This window comes from Hyaena hyaena, unplaced genomic scaffold (assembly GCF_003009895.1).
Source record: "Hyaena hyaena isolate Hyena2069 unplaced genomic scaffold, ASM300989v1 scaffold_1053, whole genome shotgun sequence".
Taxonomy (NCBI): domain Eukaryota; kingdom Metazoa; phylum Chordata; class Mammalia; order Carnivora; family Hyaenidae; genus Hyaena; species Hyaena hyaena.
Window position 1 is genome coordinate 16,770 of NW_024081687.1, and position 18,533 is coordinate 35,302.

Consider the following 18,533-nt stretch of genomic DNA (forward strand, 5'->3'; position numbering starts at 1 on the left):
TAACTGTATTGGTTTGGCACACAATAATGTGCCATTTTCACCTGACTGCACTCTAATAAGCTTTCTTGAGTGAGAGAAAGGTAAGTGCGCTGAGCAGTGGAACCCCTGTTGAACATCGTCTACTTTGTGCGTTAACAGTGAAAATAAACGCTGAGGACAAAGCTTGCGGAATAAGATCCGATAAATTCATAGCCACAGTCTGATACTGCTGCTATCCTGACCTATTTTAATTCCGTTTAGGTGCTCATCTTTAATCATGTGATTTAGATGTTTATTCATTTGTGTAGATTATTTAGAGTGGATATATTTTGAAAAGGAGAGGGGGCACCTGGGTAGCTCAGTCGGTTAAGCGTCGATTCTCGGTTTTGGCTCAGGTCATGATCTCACACAGTTCCAGAGATCGAACCTCATACATCAGGTCTGCTCAGACAGTGCGGATCCTGCTTGGGATTCTCTCTTTCCCTCTCTCTCTGCCCCTCCCGCTCTCTCTCTCTCTCTCTCTCTCTCTCAAAATAAATAAATAATCTTTAAAATTTTGAAAAAAGGAGAGGAGACAGTTGGGACCTCCAAATGCTGCTATAGTACTTAAATCAAAATTATGTCGATAAATTCACAGGAGATCGAATCTCGTTAAACTCCATGATGTTAGGCATCTAGATGAAAAGTTAATAATTCTGTTAGTAATCTAAGAATTAAAAAAGAAAAAAAAAGTGCTCGAGGCGCCTGGGTGGCTCAGTTGGTTGAGCGTCCGACTCCGGCTCAGGTCATGATCTCACGGTTCGTGGGTTTGAGCCCTGCGTCGGGCTCTGTGCTGACTGCCAGCTCAGAGCCTGGAGTCTGTTTTGGAGTCTGTGACTCCCTCTCTCTCTGACCCTCTCCTGCTCATGCTGTCTCTCTCTCTCCTAGAAATAAATAAAACATTAAAAAAAATTAAAAATTAAAAAAAAGAAAGATAAAATATGCTGTATCTTTTTTCCCAGTGATCAGGAAAAGGAAGATTCTAGTTAAGCAAATACCATGAACAGTGAGTGACATATACTTGGCTTCCAACTTTCAAAGAATTTTAGTGTGATGAAATATATTTCCCACAAGAGGATTTTTTTTTTCTTTAGTGAAATGTACACCCAAGATAGAGCTTGAACTCATGACCCCAAGATCATGAGTCACATGCTCTACTGACTTCACCAGCCAGGCGCCTCCAGATGATATTTTTTTAAGTCCTTTCTTTTATTATGAGTCAGACAGAACGTCAGGATTTTGCAATATCTCAAGATAACTATTCAGAACAGCTACTGTCCCCGTACTGGCTCACTGTGCATAACAAGCAACAGATTTCTGCTTGCTTAAGATTGTACTAACAAGGAGGTTTGCTCGTGTGTGGCAATTTGGAGTCATGTAAAACCTGCATTAAAAAAAATTTCCAGAGGCACCTGGGTGGCTCAGCTGGTCGAGAACTGACTTGATCTCGGTTCAGGTCATAGTCTTATGGTTTATGAGTTCGAGCCCCACGTTGGGCTCCCTGCTGTCAGCCTGCTTGGGAATCCTCTCTCCTCCTCTCTCTGCCCCTCCCAACTCATGCTCTCTCTCTCAAAATAAATATTGAAAAAAAATAAGATAAAAGCTTTAAAAGTTTCCATATTCATCAAGCAGGTACAACTTTGTTTTTCTTAATGTTTATTTATTTTTGAGAGAGATAGAGACACAGAGTGCAAGTGGGGGAGGGGCAGAGAGAGACAGAATCTGAAGCAGGTTCCAGGCTCTGAGCTGTCAGCACAGGGCCCGATGCAGGGCTCGAACTCATGAATGGTGAGATGATGACCTGAGCTGAAGTCAGACGCTGAACCAACTGAGCCACCCAGGCACCTCAAGCAGGTACAACTTCAAATGTGTCTCCATCAACAAGGAGATCTGAAAAGATCTGCTGGCAGCTGTTGTAAAAGGCAATGATTTACCAAGGAGAGAGAAGACCACATTTGACTGGATCACGACAGATTCGAAAGTTTTATCACCCAAATCAGGCACGGAGACTTGCATTAGTCATGGTTTTATTATTTTCTGCATCTGATGATGTTCTGACATCTCAGGGGGGCCTTACAGACGTGGAGAGAGACAGCCCGTTTCAGGGCTGGCTAATTCCTAAAGACAGTCAACTGCCAACTTGGGAGCAAGCCGCCATATGCATATATATGACCACTGCCTTTTTATAACTCTCACACACCAAGCCAATATCTCCCCCGCCTTAATTCATCCCACAGATATGTACCAGGCAACTAGGGAGCGAAACCCACTGGAATTGGCTCAAACCAGCCAATCCTCTAAAAACGAGCTGTTTGCTTGACCCTGCCTCACCTTTTCCATGGAAACCCCAGTTCAGGCTGAGGCCTAGACTTCCCGCTCGCCCCTTCCCGCCTTCCTGCCTGGTGCTTCCCCCTGCAGCCCAGCCCCCACCCCTGCTCCGGGTTACTTTTCTTTTGATGGCATTAACCTCGTGTCCTCATGCAGCCGCCTCCCTGCATTAAAATCCCCCAGGGAACAAATAACACAATTTCCAGAAAGACGGTTTACTAAGAACAGACTAAACATCCCAAATTAGATTACATGTTTGACACATTTGGACGACGTCCAGCAGAGAGAAAGCAGCCCAGTGGAACACAGTTAAGAACCTTCTACCAGGGGCGCCTGGGGGGCTCAGTCGGTTAAGTGTCTGACTTCAGCTCAGGTCATGATCTCACGGTTTGTGAGTTCGAGCCCTGCATCGGGCTCTGTGCTGCCAGCTTGGAGACTGGAGCCTGCTTTGGATTCTGTCTCTCTCTCTCTCTGCCCCTCCCCCCTGCCTGTGCTCTGTCTCTCTCTGTCTCGCAAAAATAAACGTTGAGAAAAATTTTAAAATCATAAAAAATAAAACATTAAAAAAAGAGTAGCTTTTAAAAAAAACAATGAATCTCTCACTGTTTCATGTCTGTGATTGCATTTCCTAGAGGAGTTTTGATAAATCTGTGTTTTGAAGGCAGTGGGTGAGAATGAGGTTGAGTTTAAGCCATTCCGTTGACCACAGACATGGTCTTGGGTGAGTCTCTGGGCTTTGGCTTCTGGATCAGGGACACTTCGGAGTAATTCGAGCCCAGCAGGACCATGCCAAGGTCCTGTGCGATGCCGCAGCACATGATGAAGGGTTAGCTGTGCTGCCCCAGCGAGGGTCTGAGAATTTACGACGGGGTTTGCAATGGATGAGAAGTGATAAACTCTCATACACTAGACAGACGTGGTTATTTCACCCATTTTACTTTTTCACTTTTTTGAGCCCAACACACACACTAATGGAAAAGCCGAGGTGATCCACCCCTTCAGCCCTGACTGCTCCTGAGCCAGCTTTCAGGGCCCTCAGCTAGACGGTCGAACATCCATCCCTGAGGATGACTGCGTCCTGGTGGGATCTGATCCTTCCAGAAGCCTCGTCGCACGCAAGCTGTGCCTGGCCCGAGAGGAGAGGACTATGGCCACAAACCGACTTCCGGGGGGACTTTGTCCCAAGTGAGCAGGGCCCCTTGAGCTCCAGCCTCGGGCCCGGTTGCTAAAAAGAGCTGTTCTTGTTTGCCACATGACACTGCGTGCAAATGGATTAAAAATAAAAAGTTTAAGAGTTCAGGGCCAGGTGGCGAGAAATGCCTGCTGGGTACTCAGCAAACCGTTTTTTCATGGAATAAGTTGTTTATGCTTTATTTCCAAGAGTACATTGTGAAACTGCTGTGTAAATGTGTGAACAGTGAACTGAAAAGCTCTGCGCCTGCCCGGGCTCAATTCTGGAGCTGGAAGCGACGGGAAGGACAAGGTCACGGCTAGCACCTAGCAGGTAGGGAGGGCCCAGTCCCTGCTGGCCGTACCGACTGACTCAGAAGTCAAGGCATCAGTGGACCTTGTGCTTTGCGCCCGGAGGGAGCAGCAGACAAACATTCTCTAAGGGACTTCTGTCCATTTCAGAACTTGATATTCCCTTTTTTTTTTTTTTTCAATTTGAGAGACAGAAAAATAGAGAGCACAAGTGGGGGTGAGGAGCAGAGGAAGAGAAAGAGAGAGAGAATCCCAAGCAGTCTTCATGTTCATCACAGAGCCTAACGAGGGGCTCGATCCCAGGACCTGAGGATCATGACCTGAACCTAAATCAACAGCTCAGAGCCTGGAGCCTGCTTCGGATTCTGTGTCTCCCTCTCTCTCTGCCCGGCCCCCAACTTGCTCTCTGTTTCTCTCTCTCTCAAAAATAAACCTTAAAATTTTCTTAAAAATAATAAATAAATAACTTACCAGGTATGATTACTTTATCAAAGGGAAACATTTTGCCTCTGACTTCTTCTTCTTCCTCCTCATCTTCTTCTAATAAAATGAAATATACATTGTTGTGTTTATTATGTATTATTACTATGGACAGCTTGGCAAAAAAATTAAAAGTATTTTAACAAGAAGTCACTACTGACAACTAACCATAAATAGAAAAGCATGTATTTTAGACATATGGTCTGTCTGAATTTTAAATTGTAACTAAGTGACTATTATTATGATATGTTGTAGCTTATCTGAATATAAACAAACTAAAGGAGGAGTGCCTGGTTGGCTCAGCTTGCAGAGCAGGTGGCTCTTGATCTCAGGGTTGTGAGTTTGAGCCCCATGTTGGGGGCAGAGTTTACATAAAGTAAGAAAGATAAGCTTTAAAAAAAAAGTTAAAGGGAACATTCAAACTTACGATTGAATAAGTCTTTAGCTTGATCATAGGTCTTTGGGAATCCATCCAAAATATAACCTTGATTCCTGCAAGGCATAGATTTCAACTTTTCTTTGACAAATCGAATTATGTATTGATCTTCTAGTCGGCCTGGTATAAAGAAAAAAATATTTTACTAGGGGAGTCACATTCTACATGGGGGTTACATTCCAAAGGCATCTCACAAATTGTTGTGTAGTGGATGCCTGGGTGGCTCAGTCAGTTAAGCAACGGACTCTTGATTTTGCTCAGGTCATGATCTCATGGTTCGTGAGTTCGAACCCTGCATCAGGCTCTGAGCCTGCATGGAATTCTCTCTCTCTCTCTCTCTCTCTCTCTCTCTCTCTCTGTCTCTTTCTCTCTCTCTCTGTCTCTTTCTCTCTCTCTCTGTCTCTTTCTCTCTCTCTCTGTCCCTCCCTTGCTCATACTTTCTCTCTCTCAAGAAAAATAAACTTTAAAAAACTGGTGTGTAGTCAAAGTTCCCTTACAGTTAAATATATCTGGTTTTGTATTTTGAACATGGCGTGTGAATTTTACTGAACGATAAATTGAAACAACCTGATGGGCTTGTCTGCAGTGAAGAACAGAAGCGAAGATGGATGTCTACAAACATCCGTAGCCTTGATACAAGCCTTATAGCCTTGATACATAGTTACAAAGGTTTCCATTGTGAGATTTAAGTGAGATAGTATCCACCTGTGCTGTTAACACACGACTTATTAGTAGTAGGTGATCAGTAAATATTTGTTGCATTGAAATAACCTCAAGCTTGGGCTCCTGGCTGGCTCAGTGGGTAGAGCATGCAACTCTTGATCTCAGGGTTGTGAGTTTGAGCCCCATGTTGGGCATAGAGATTACCTTAAAAAAATAAGTTAAAAAATAAAAATCAAGCTTGATCTCATTCTCAAAGGCACTGTTCTCTTTAAACCTGCAGAAAAGAATGACGTCTCCAGTCAGCATTCCTGACCTTGGCCCCACTGAACAATCCCCTCTCAAGTCTCTGATGCTGGGTTCCTGCGATTGTGTGGCGTAGCTGTCCAATAGTTGAAGGATAATTGACACAGCTTTACGGCAATATTACTTTATTATTCTGACATAATACTAGTTACCATTTCTGAGACATGGCCCTGCCCTTCTATTGCTTAATGTATAAATTACAGTAACTTGATTTTGGCAAGTTTGAGTCATCCATCTCCAAAGCTCTTTCTAGGGTCCTACTATACCTTTAGTTTTATCAGTGGGTCTACATAGAAAATAGTTTTTGGTCTCTTTTAATCACTGTATTAATGGCAATGCAATGATGTAATCAAAACACCCCATCTTTCTTCTATCTTTCGTTGCGGCAAGACTCATTAGGCAGTAACTGATTCAAAGCTAATTGTGTCTTCCAGAAATTTCAGTGTTAGGGCTGAGACCAAAAAAAAGAAAGAAGAAAATCAAAGGCATTATTTTGCATAATGAAATTCCTCGAAATGAGTTGACATTATTTCCCAGGAAGGTTCCCACTGGTGCAAAGAAATAAAGCCAAATAAAAAAATGTCGAGGTTGCTCAGCAAAATTCAAAGACGAGCTTTATCTGAACGGGCTGTTTCTGATTTTCCTTCGTTGCTCGGGTAGAGGCACACTGAGACACCGGGCTTCAGGCCCCTCCGTGCACCCCTGGGTCTATTTCAGGCAGTGAGTTTACCATTCATTTCTGTTTGTTTCAGAACCGGGCATTCGGTCTGCGAGAAGGGACTTCTCGCAGCTGTTTCCAATAATTACAGAATGTGTGTACACAAAGGGCCAAGGTCAAGTGGCTTTCTCTAGACAACTGTCACCTCCTAGAGGTATACCCACCACCTTGGCAGCATGGAACTCCCTGGAAGAGGATAATCACTTCTACTCTGAAATGAATGAATGCTACCACCTGCTTTTTTTTTTTTTTTAAGTCTATCTTTGACATTCATGTAATCTTTAAAATGCTGGTATTAATCCACATACATAATTACTAAAACACGGTTAAAAACAAATAGATAGCTGCATCCAAAGTTTTAAAATAATCCATGCAGGGGTGTGTGGGTGGCTCAGTTGGTTAAGCATCTGACTTCGGCTCAGGTCATGACGGTTTGTGGGTTCAAGTCCCGCTTGGGGTTCTTTGCTGTCAGAGCAGATACCAGTTCAGATCCTCTGTCTCCCTCTCTCTCTGTCCCTCCCCTACTCGTGCTCACTCTCTCTCTCTTTTTCAAAAATAAATAAACATTTAAAAACATAACCCACGCAGGGAAGAGACACTAGGAAGTTGATACATTTACACACATCTTTCACACCCCACCCCCAAGTTTTATTTTCAAACTCACAGAAAAGATGAAAGTCTAGTCCAACGACCACCTGGAACCCCACCAACTAAATCCAGTAATCCCACAGTGCTTTTGAAATCCCCAAAGCTAGCGCTAAGAATCTGCAGCCAGTGCATTCTGGTTTAACCAAGCCCCTATTTTGGCTGCACTGTCAGGGGCCAATGGAAGTGGAATTATGAGGACACAGAGGTGCCCGGCTGCAGGTCTGTGAAATTTGCCTCACTGGAATTGTTAGTATCACATAATAACAAATTAGGTCATGTGAGGGAAGAGTGAGCTAACCTCTGCGTCCTTGCTCTTGCTGTGAAAGTTCCATGTGGGTCTGTGCGGTGAGCTCAAAGGTCTTGCTTTGTTCAAACAAAATCAAGGTCTATGTCCCAATTTCAGGTAAATATGAATAGGAAGGATTTGGGGACACACTTGGGGAAGAAAAAAAGAATACCGGGGCGCCTGGGTGGCTCAGTCGGTTAAGCGGCTGACTTCGGCTCAGGTCATGATCTCACCGGGCAGAGTTGGAACCCCGCGTTGGGCTCTGTGCTGACAGCTCAGAGCCTGGAGCGTGTTTTGGATTCTGTGTCTTCCTCTCTCTCTGACCCTCCCCAGCCTGTGCCTGCTCTCTCTCTCTCTCTCCCTCTCTCAAATAAATGAAACATTTAAAAAAATCTTCCTAAGGTTAAAGGGGATTGAATGAACTATTCCAGTCTTGGAGGAAGTGAGTGGGTGGCTGGCTAAAGACCACGTCTGCTGCTTCCTTCCTGTTGCCCCTCTAGACAGAGGCTACTGACCCAGTTTGGCCTCTCTTGACATCTGGGGGAAGAACCGAGTCTGGTGCCATGGGCAGGCCCTTGAGCAACGCAGCGACTCTTCTCGGCTCCACCCTGAAATTCTTGCTGGGCACGGTCACCTCCCTGGGCATGAAGAGAACTGGTGTCACTTCCCGCCATCCTGTTACACATTTTGGATACGAGTTTTGGGTTCTTGCAAAGACCAATTCTTGCAATGAGCCTCCACCCAATACGTCTTGTCTAGTGTTTGTCTCATCCCGTTAGCCTGAATCCTGCCGCCCCTCCTCGCGGGGGGGTGGGGGGTCACTGTTCACCGTTCCCAGCGCCCTGCCCCGGCCTCACGCCCCAGGCTTACAGTGCTCGGACACATGGCCATGAACACCTGTAGATCACTTAAAATCCCAGCCGTCCACCCTCCGACGTGGCCTTGCCAGATTTCCTTCCGTGGGTGTCCTCACAACGGAATGTCTTATTTTGACATCATATTTTGGGTCGTCTCCTCTCTCCCGAGTGGTGGGTACCAGGATGCCGATAAGTTTCTCTAAAACTAGCATATTGACTCCCAAGCATCTCAGAGGAGAGGCAGAGGCAGTGTTTTATCTTAAAGTATTACGCTGGGCTCTCTGTGTACCTATCTCTTCCTCTAGGTCGGCCCTGGGATTCTGAGTTCCGTTTCCTCCTGGCCTCGCTCACACCAAAGCAGAAGCCAAGGCACAGATAATCAGCTGCCTGCTCTAAGCGGGTCTCCAGGGTGTGTATATACGACCGTGTTCTCCATGCCTTAAAAAAACAGCCTTGAATGGCCTGGGGGAAGGGGAGGAGGGAGAGGGGTGCTCTGACTTCAGAGGAAGGTGTGGATGGACTAGAATCTTTGGAGATGAGTGGCGGGGGAGGGGGGGGCAGTGGGTGCCAGAAGACCAGAGGTGGGGAGACCAGTCAGGAGGGGTACCCCAAGGAATGCAGTGGGTGGGACTCAGTGGGAGGATCTGGGAAGGGCAACACCGGGAAGGAGCCATCGGTCATCGGGGGCCAGTTGATGCCTCTGTCCTTCTTCCCTGCCTCCTACCTGCGTAGCCCAGAGGATCAGAAAGGGCCACCAACAAGATGAGAACAGGAGGTAAGAGGAAAGAAGCCAAACGTGCCTGCGGGGGCGGAGGCGGGGGCGAGGGGAGAAACGCTGTTGGGTAAGCGTCCAACGGTCACGCATCGGACTGGTCTATAGACGGTACCAATAAAACCAGTTTGATGGACGATCGTGATCATTTATGTATAAAAATGAAATGGTTCTAGTTTCCAAGTAACTGCTACCGGTTGCTTTTCTGCCAAATAGCCAAGTCCCTTGGAGATGTCTAGGTTCAAAACTCAGTTTGCAGTTATTTGATCAGAATGGACTTCTTAAAGCCTGAAAACACCAATAAGTCTACTTATTTCTTATCTAGGAGTTGCAATGGAGCCTGCCCAAAACTCTGGCCAGGGGTGAGGAAAGAATGAGTCCAGAGTTTGAGTTCAAAGTGACACCTTACCCTGATTGGCTGGTTCAGCAAACTGCTTAAGGTTGCCAAGCGAGTAAGAATGGTTTTCCATTTATTTTTATTTCTTCCTGCATGAATTATGCGTGACTCCACGTTATTCATCCATTTTCTTCTATTAAGGATTTAATGATTTTCTTATTAGTTTGCCTGAGCATTTTATATATTAAGGATATTAAGTCTTTATCACATTATTTGCTAATATACTTTCTTTGTTCTTTGTGCTGTCTATTTATTTATTTTTGAGAGAAAGAGAGAGAGAGAGAGAGTGCACAAGCAGGAGAGGGGCAGAGAGAGAGGGAGACAGAGAATCCGAAGCAGGCTCCACACTGTCTGAGCAAAGCCCTACTCAGGGCTCGAACTCATGAACTGGAGATCACGACCTGAGCCAAAGTTGAATGCTCAATGGACTGAGCCACCCAGGTACCCCTGTCCTTTGCCTTTTATTTATTTGTTTTTCCAGTTTTATTTAAGTAGTCTCTACACCCAACGTGGGGCTCAAACTCATGACCCCGAGATCAAGAGTTGCACGCTTTTCTGAATCCACTGGCCAGGCACCCCTGTCCTTTGCCTTTTAATTAATGATTTTTGATATTTCTAAAATATTTATGACTATCCATTTGATCTATCATCATCAGCAGCAGCAGCAGCAGCATCTTAGGTAGTTATTTTCCATCCAGCGATCAGAGAGTCACCAAAATGTTAATAGTGATTTTTGGGGTGCCTGGGTGGCTCAGTCGGTAGAGTGTCTGACTTTTGCTCAGGTCATGGTCTCACTGCTTGTGAGTCAAGCCCCGCATTGGGCTCTGTGCTGACTGACAGCTCAGAGCCTGGAGCTGCTTCGGATTCTGTGTCTCCCTCTCTCTCTGCCCCTCCCCTGCTCATGTTCTGTCTCTTTCTCTCAAAAATAAATGTTAAAAAAATTTTTTTAATGTTAATGCTGAATTTTCCCTCCTGTGTGTGTGGGGGGGGTAAGGTTATGAATGAAATTCTTTGTTGTCGTATTTTCTGTCCTCCACTTTTAATATCAAGCAGGCAAGTCTTTTATAACAAAAACTAAACCCTGTTGACAAGAGAGGCGAGCCCCGCGCTGCGTGCGATACCTGCGTTCTGCTCCATGCTTTCCTTGACCCCATCCAACAGCTCTTGGGCTTCATCCAAGTTCTCCTCCTCCTCTTCCCCTTCTTCTTCTTCCTCCCCTTCGTCCTTAGGCGTGACAATTGCCTCCTACAGACCACAGGGATATTCAAGTCGGAGGATGCCCTGCACGGACCCGCTGCTCACAAATCATCCAGCAAGTGATACTGGAAAAGGCTGGTGCCCAAATACAGACTACGCTCACCCACCATCATCGTGCAAGTTGTCAGGATGTGTGTGTCTACAGAGACGGGTGAGAGCCTGGATCTGTTTCTTAGTCTATTTTAGGAGAAGAATCCATCTCTGTGTTAACGCCAGAGCTGCTTAAGAATCAACAATCCCCTTTGTGTCAGGTTGTATCTTACTGCCAGTAAACACATTTTGTTGAGATTAAGACTTATCGCAGTCATTTGAGGAAGTATGTCATAGCATCAACCATTTCCAAAAAAATAATGAAAAGTAGTTTGTGGGGGGGTGGGGATAAACAGGCAGAGCACAGAAGACTTTTAGGGCACTGGTAAAATGTGCATCATTATACATTTGTTCAAACCCACGGGGTGTGCAACACTGAGCCAACCCTAAAGTCAACCACAGACGTTGGGATGTTGGTGTAGTTCAACTAACTAATGTAATCATTCTGGTGGGAATGTTGCTAATGGTGAGGGGGAGTCTCTACATGTAAGGGGGAGGGGATCTCCACCTGGGTGACTCAGTTGGTTGAGCATCTGACTGTTGATTTCCGCTCAGGTCATGTTCCCAGCATTATGGGATCGAGCGCCGTGTTAGGTTCTGTGCTGAGCATAGAGCCTGCTTAGGATTCTCTGTCTCTCTCTCTCTCTCCCTCTCTCTCTCCGTCTCCCTTACTCATGCTCTCTCTCTCAAAATAAATAAATAAACATGAAAAAAACTGCTCTGAGAAAATAGTCTTTTTTTAAGAGCAGCTAATAAATAAATAGTCTGATAAGACTCTGAAAAACATACATCAAGAATAAAAAACCCAAAGATGTTCTCATCAACAGAGAGAATACAAGATATGTTTTTAAGCAACAGCTGGAGACAGACTCAATTTCAAGGGCAAACCCATGAAAGATGCTTTCATCTCATGGAGGGAAGTCCCATGGGATTCCGTGTTTTCATAACTGAGGCCAAAAACAAAACACAATTAAAATAACAAATCTCTTTGTAGGATGCCACGTAAAATTAGCGGCTTCCTTATTACAAGACGGAGACAAGCATTTTTAAGATATAAAAATTCCCAGTGAAGTAGTTAGAAACGTTACCAGTTTGGCTATGGCCTCAGCAATGACATCCTTCACTTTAATGTGATGCAGCCTGTAGTGCTTAGACAGGGCTTCAGCGATGCTGGATTTTCCCACAGCGGGGGGACCAAGCATGCAAATCTTGATCGGCTGAAGAAGGAGAATAAGGATCATACGGTGAGCTCTGGATGATCTGTGGCTAGGCAGAGTGGGTTTTTTTGGGGGGAGGGCGGGGGGCTGCCTTGTTTTGAACTTTTCTGGATCCTACAGGCTAATTCTCCTCTGCCAAGACTCCAGAGGCACCTCGTCCGCTGCTGGCCGTGTGGTCAGTACCACATCATCCTGACAGTGCTGCTCCCCATTGGGAGTGGCCATTCACGTTAATTCATTCAGCAGATGTTAAATGAGCAACTACTATCTGACCAACATGGGGGACACAGTGCTCAACGAGATGTGCTCAGAAACATTTCAAAATTATGAAAGAACAAAGTACTTGAGCATTACACTCTACATATTACTTGTTAAGATAACAAAGACTGGGGTGCCTGGGTGGTTCAGTCAATTAAACATCTGCCTCTTGATTTCAGTTCAGGTCATGATCTCATGGCTCGTGTGTTCGAGCCCCCCATTGGGCTCTGCACTGACAATGTGGAGCCTGCTTGGGATTCTCTCTCTCTCCCTCTCCATCTCTACCTCTCCTGTCTCTCTCTCTCTCTCTCTCAAAATAAATAAACTCTAAAATTTTTTTTAAAAAGACAAGAAAGAAAGAGAATTCCTCATTAATGTGCGGGTGCCTAGTTTATTGCCTCATGAATATTGTCTTTGGACTGACTTGTTCTCCAAGTATACTTTTTAACACAGCTAATTTATTCTAGTTTTTAAAAATATAGTCATTTAAGAAAAAAAAGCCTCACAATTTCTTCTGTTGAATCTTGCTTGAATGCTAAAGAGGCTGTGTGACACTCATAACCAGCAAGTAAATGTTTATTTCCAACAGAATTAAAAATATGTAGCAGTCATATCTTTCAAAGTGGTCCAGGCAACGTTCGTGCCACTGAAGCTTCATGTTTTGTGAGAAAAATGAGTAGCAGAACTCGGGCTGATGGGAAGGGTCCCCAGTCGCAGAGTGTCGTCCGTGTGCTTAAAGGTTTTGTGATTCCAGCCACAAACTTGGTTGTGGCTATTATCGCTACCACTTGACGCACAAGAAGACCAAGTCTGTGAAGGCAATAAAACAGGGACACTGTAGTGGTGCTGGGTGAGGCTGGTGACATGAATGGTCTTATCTGATGAGGGACACTTTCAGGATGATGGTGACAACCAAGATGGCGGGCCGTGGGGCGGGGCAGGTGTCCCAGGAAGTGGCTCAGGCTGAGTCTCGATGGGCAGGGCTGCTCTCCGGGGTGGGTCTGAGGTCTAGCTGTCAACGGAGCATGTGAATGTGCACCGTTTGTACGTTCCCCCCCCCCCCCCCCCCCCCCCCCGGCAGAGCAGTCACATGGGGTAGACGCTTCTCGTCCAGGTGAAAAGCCAGAAGGGCAGTTTATTCGTTTGATAATGAGAAATATGGCGGCCACAGAACTCAGACCTCCAAGTACACATGTCTGGGGCAAGCGATCCCTCAGACAGACAGGGGTGGAGGGTTGGTGAGGAGCATCATTTGAACACAAAGAGTTAGGTGAGTGGGAGTCTCATCACGATGGCTTGAGGCATCTGTCCGCAGCAGGGACAACTTTGCTTTGCTAAAGAGACTGGAATCGTGAGAGCCTTTGGCCTAAGACTCCGTCCGGGCGCCTGGGGGGCTCAGGTCATGATCTCACAGATCGTGGGTTCGAGCCCCGCATCATGCTCTGTGCTGACAGCTCAGAGCCTGGAGCCTGTTACAGATTCCGTGTCTCCCTTTCTCTCTGCCTCTTCCACACTCGCACTCTGTCTGTCTCTCTCCCTCAAAAATAAATAAACATTAAAAAATTAAAAAAAAAAGACTCCATCTTTTGGGATGGCACTGGTCAGTCACTACCCTTGGTAGTTGCCCGTGCTTTGCCGCTACATGGACCAACCCCCCTCGCCCCCAGGGATGGACAGACAGTTCAGGTTTTAGATATGCTCATTCCTGTGACCCCGTTCTGTGCAGTCTTGCTAGTCAGGAACCATGTGATCTCTTTAAGGTGTCTTGTCCGACCTCTAATCTAACTGAATTATTTTACATTTGACCTAGAGAACAACACTAGTTTCACGATTTGAGCTGGGTTCTTGGGGGCCTCAGGATAGGCTCTGAGTACAGCTGCCGTGGGTATCTCAGATCCTTAAAGGGTTCGTTGTTTCTTTTGCCAGGAGGCACATCTTCTACTTCCTCTTAACTGGGCATGTTTGTCAGGAGAATGTGGTTCTTAGGATACAATGGTGACACCGTTTTTGCTCACGTGGAATATTCCCACGCTCGATGGTGACAAGGTTATGATGGTACCTGTTCCTCATGTGCTGGCCGACCGTTTTCAAAACACGTTCTCAGGTATCACCCACTGTCACCTTTGCGATGCTTCCCTGGGATAAATCCAAGGGCCTGGGCAATGGCTACATACACCTGATCTCGGGGAGGGTGGTGTGGAGATGCTACAGTGAGGCCATTCTAGCGAAGTTTGCACATAACTTGGCTGTGTGACGTTGAAGAAGTTACTTAAACTCTCTCTGAGCCTCAGTTTCTTCATCTCTAGTGTGGAGATAAGAACATCTACCTGGGGGCGCCCGGGTGGCTCAGTTGGTTGAGCATCCGACTTCGGCTCAGGTCATGATCTCACAGTTTGTGAGTTCGAGCCCCGCATCAGACTCTGTGCTGATGGCTCAGAGCCTGGAGCCTGCTTCAGATTCTGTCTCTCTCTCTCTCTGCCCTTCCCCAGCTCATGCTTTCTCTCTCTCTCTCAAAATAAATAAACATTAAAAAAAAAAAAAAGAATATCTACCTTGAAGATCTACCTGTGATGATTAAAATGACCAGTGAATCCCTTGGCCAAAAGGAAGAGATCAAAGTGACGATTGAACTTCTTCCATTTCCCACATACCCTCTCTCACTGGTAACCCAGGGCTGAAACAGACAAGCCAGGAAGCCCCTGCCATTCTTCTGTTTATAGACGGTGCTGTGGCAATCAGTCTTGAGCTGTCTATTATGTTCAATTTGTGTCAAGCATAACAGTCATTACCTAACTTTAAGATGTTTAATACTCAATTGACAAGAATTCATAGACATTTAGATTGTCAGATGTGGACAAGTCAGTCAAATTTGAAAAAGGATCTGAATTTAGAAACTGGGACATCTGAGGAAGAAAATACTTACGTTGGTGTAATTATACCAAATGTTTCATTTATTTGCTCAAATCGGAAGTTGGAACAGGAAATTGTTATAGTTACCAATAATCCCCTGCTTTGCTTGTACTCTTTGAGGATATTGCTGATACTGTCCACAAATCCTGTTTGGGCGACCCATCGAATGTTAAAATTCTCCTTCACAAAAAGGGCTTCCATCTTCAGATTGACCAGTAATTGATCAAGACACTCTTGCTATGAGATAAAGGAATATTAGAGATTTGTCTTTTTTTTTTTTTTTGGCCTTTCATTTTGACAGATATAACAGACCAAAATCACTGCTATCAAAGGAAAAAAATACACATTCACAAAACCTGGAAGTCAATCAATGGCGGCACTCGGTGTGGACAGAGCGCCCCCTGTGGTCTTCCGTGGCACTTCTACACCCTTCTCATGGCTGCACTCTTGTTGCTTTTAGATAAACAGCTCAAAGTAGGGAGATACTGGAAGGCCCAGTAAAAGGTTTCTTTTCTTTCTTTCTTTCTTTCTTTCTCCCTCTCTCTCTCTCTCTTTCTTTCTTTCTTTCTTTCTTTCTTTCTTTCTTTCTTTCTTTCTTTCTTTTTTACCAATTGTAATTAGATCTATTCTTTGAACAATGTGATCCCATGGCTCAAAATCCAAAAGAAAAAGTGTAGAGGAAAGCGCTCCCTTTGACCTCCATCACCACCCACCCAGCTCTGCTCCCCAGAAGTAACCAGAGACACCAACCCATTCAGAAACGTTCTCAAATGCAGTGTTTTGATGCAATTTATTCCTAAAATAAATGGTGTCCTAGAGCAAGCTCAAAGAGCACTGCCGTTGACTAAAGAAGTGTAGGTAGGTTTCTGTGTGAATTGCACAGAGAGACCAAAGCGAAGGACACTCAGTGTCTGTAAAGCACTTGAGTACCAAACAGTGTTTTCAAATACATTTTCTGACATTCTCGGAGGGTTTTTCAGAAAAGAAGAGAAAGGGAAGTTGCTTTCGGGTAACATTTTCAGCTATGCGGGAGGGGAAAGGGGAGCCAGAAGCCAGGCATTCTGACTCCAAATCCCCGAAGGACCAATGCATTTCGAAAAAGATTCTCCAAAGTACTTACTGTTAACTCCTTGGTTAGGAAAGCATTTTCTCTGGGGAGTCTCTGGATCTTCCCAGGGCCAGTATTCTTACTGATGCACTGTTAGAGAAAAATAGCCATATTATTTGGTTTACCTGTAAGATTTGAATATAAAATTTCTCAAATGAATATAACCATGAGTGAATACAATTTTTTTAATTTTTAATTTTAATTTAATTAAAAAAATTTTTTTTGTAAAACAGGGGAGTACACTGAGGGTGTTCATTGATTCATTTGTTAGTAAGTATTCAATATTCACCACCATAGATCAGGGACTGGAGACATAGGTGAGTAAGGCCTGATCTTTGCTCTCCAGGGTCTCTCAGTCTGCTAGGGGAAGGGGGCAGACATGTACACAGATGATTACGCGGAAAGTCTGCAGTTCGCAGAGGAGATGCTGGGAAAAGACGTGCCTGGCCGGTTACAGGAGGTGGGAAGGAGGCAGGGAGGGTGCGGAGGAGGAAATCTGAGCTGAATGTTAAAGGTGAGTAGGGGGTGGCCAGAGGAAGGCCGCACTCACTGCGTTAGCTGGGCTCCAAGGTGACCAGTGGCCTGGTTTGGAGACAGGACCCTCCCTCCCCGACCTAGGGCCTCTGGAAGCCACCAGTAGGTTTGGGGAACCTGATGATACCAGTGCTTTGGAACAAGTGTGCACAGAAACATTTTAGCAACCCTTGCGTGGTTCGTGTGCGTCTTGCCCCCACCATGGCTTCTCCTACTTTCTACCGTTCATGGGCTCGAGAAAGGCCATCTTGATTGTACATTTCCCCACATCTACACTGCAAATGCAGAGTGACTCTGGTTTTAAGGCGATTCTGTCTGGGGGGCTCCAGTCTTGCTAGCACACCCGATTCCACAGTGACATTTTAGGGGGTGAACCAAGTCAAGCAACGCCATCAAACACGGGAGGAAACAGCTGTACCTTGACCAAGTCCTCCAGGGTATGAACAGACTCGTCCACAGCAACCAGGTAGTGAAGCTTCGGCACGTGGTCTATTATGTTTTGAATCACTCTGCAGCCCCCCCAGGAGATGCCATTGCCAGAGGGGAAAGAGCAAGAGAGATGCAGTCAAGTAGCGCCCACTGACTGCCACGCCATGGGCCAGGCGGCATGTCCCTTCACTGTTGACATGGTGGGCGCGGGGGATGGAGGGTGATCCCTGCGGACGGGGAAGGTGGTAAAGTCCAGGGACACTTCTGGGGCTGAAGAGCCGCTGGGAAAGTAGAAAGGGCAGCACTTAAAGGTGATCCATCTGCCTCCAGATGCTCCCAGTGTGCTCATGACCGGCAGGACTTCAGTGTGTGAGGTCTGGTCACCCAGAGGCTCCTGGGAGTCTCTCAACAGTGCTCCGGGAGGGGCGTTTCACAAATGGCAGTTCCCTGGGGAACCGCATGGCGCTAAGAGGCAGGGCTGGGGCTGAGAATTCCTGCCCTGGGTTAGTCACGATTGCCAACATTTCTGAGAGCTCGCCTCTGGGTGAGGACTGTGCCGTGGGCCTTCGGGGTGCTCCCTCCCTGAGCTCCCACGACAAGTCCACCAGGCAGCTACCATTGTTATCCCCATCTTTGGATTTTTTTAATGTTTGTTTTTGAGAGAGAGAGAGAGAGAGTGCAAGCGGGGAAGGCGCAGAGAGAGAGACACACACACAGAATCCGAAGCAGGCTCCAGGTCCTGAGCTGTCAGCACAGAGCCGGATGCAGGGCTCGAACCTATGAACCGTGAGATCATGACCAGAGCCGAAGTCGGACGCTTAACCAACTGAGCCGCCCAGGTGCCCGGTTATCCCCATCTTACAAACAAGACCATCAGACCCAGAGAGGTTAAGGAACTGTCCCACACTGACACAGCTAGTGAGAGACAGAGCAGGGGTGTGAATACAAAGGGAAGAATTCCAGAGACAACCAATAATGGACAGAAGTCCATCACAGGACTGTCAGTTCCACCTTCCTTTTAGCTTCCTTTCCAGTAAAATGAAAATGAGACAAAGGTATGCATCTAAAGGTCTGATGTGCATTTATTTTATACTAATTTCTTGGAACGCTTCATCCTTGAGCTTCTTTCTTTGTTAAATATTTGACGATATTCAAAGTTGCCTATAAGAAACAAATCCTACTGGAAGGGGTCCTGGGTCCCTTTTCAATAGAAGCAATTGAACTCTGGTTTATCTCCTTGGAAGTAAGATGTTAAAGATTGATGCTAAGTATTTTGGGTTTGGAATGGGTTTTTTTGCCTTTTTTTTTTTTTTTTGAGAGAGAGAGAGCAAGCGAGAGCAGG

General features: G+C 45.7%; 1 protein-coding gene across 1 annotated transcript in view; it reads right to left on the minus strand.

Annotated features, from left to right (window-relative positions):
• The window catches only part of AK7 (adenylate kinase 7), a 66,880-nt gene that overhangs the window by 11,651 nt on the left and 36,696 nt on the right, over positions 1–18,533 (minus strand). Inside the window, exons 8-14 of the mRNA XM_039222082.1 lie at positions 17,181–17,271; positions 16,241–16,318; positions 15,208–15,357; positions 11,824–11,952; positions 10,510–10,633; positions 4,736–4,864; positions 4,300–4,368 (exon numbers count right to left, since the gene is read on the minus strand). Of these exons, the coding sequence (XP_039078013.1) occupies positions 4,300–4,368; positions 4,736–4,864; positions 10,510–10,633; positions 11,824–11,952; positions 15,208–15,357; positions 16,241–16,318; positions 17,181–17,271 (770 nt within the window). The remainder of the gene's footprint in view (positions 1–4,299; positions 4,369–4,735; positions 4,865–10,509; positions 10,634–11,823; positions 11,953–15,207; positions 15,358–16,240; positions 16,319–17,180; positions 17,272–18,533) is intronic.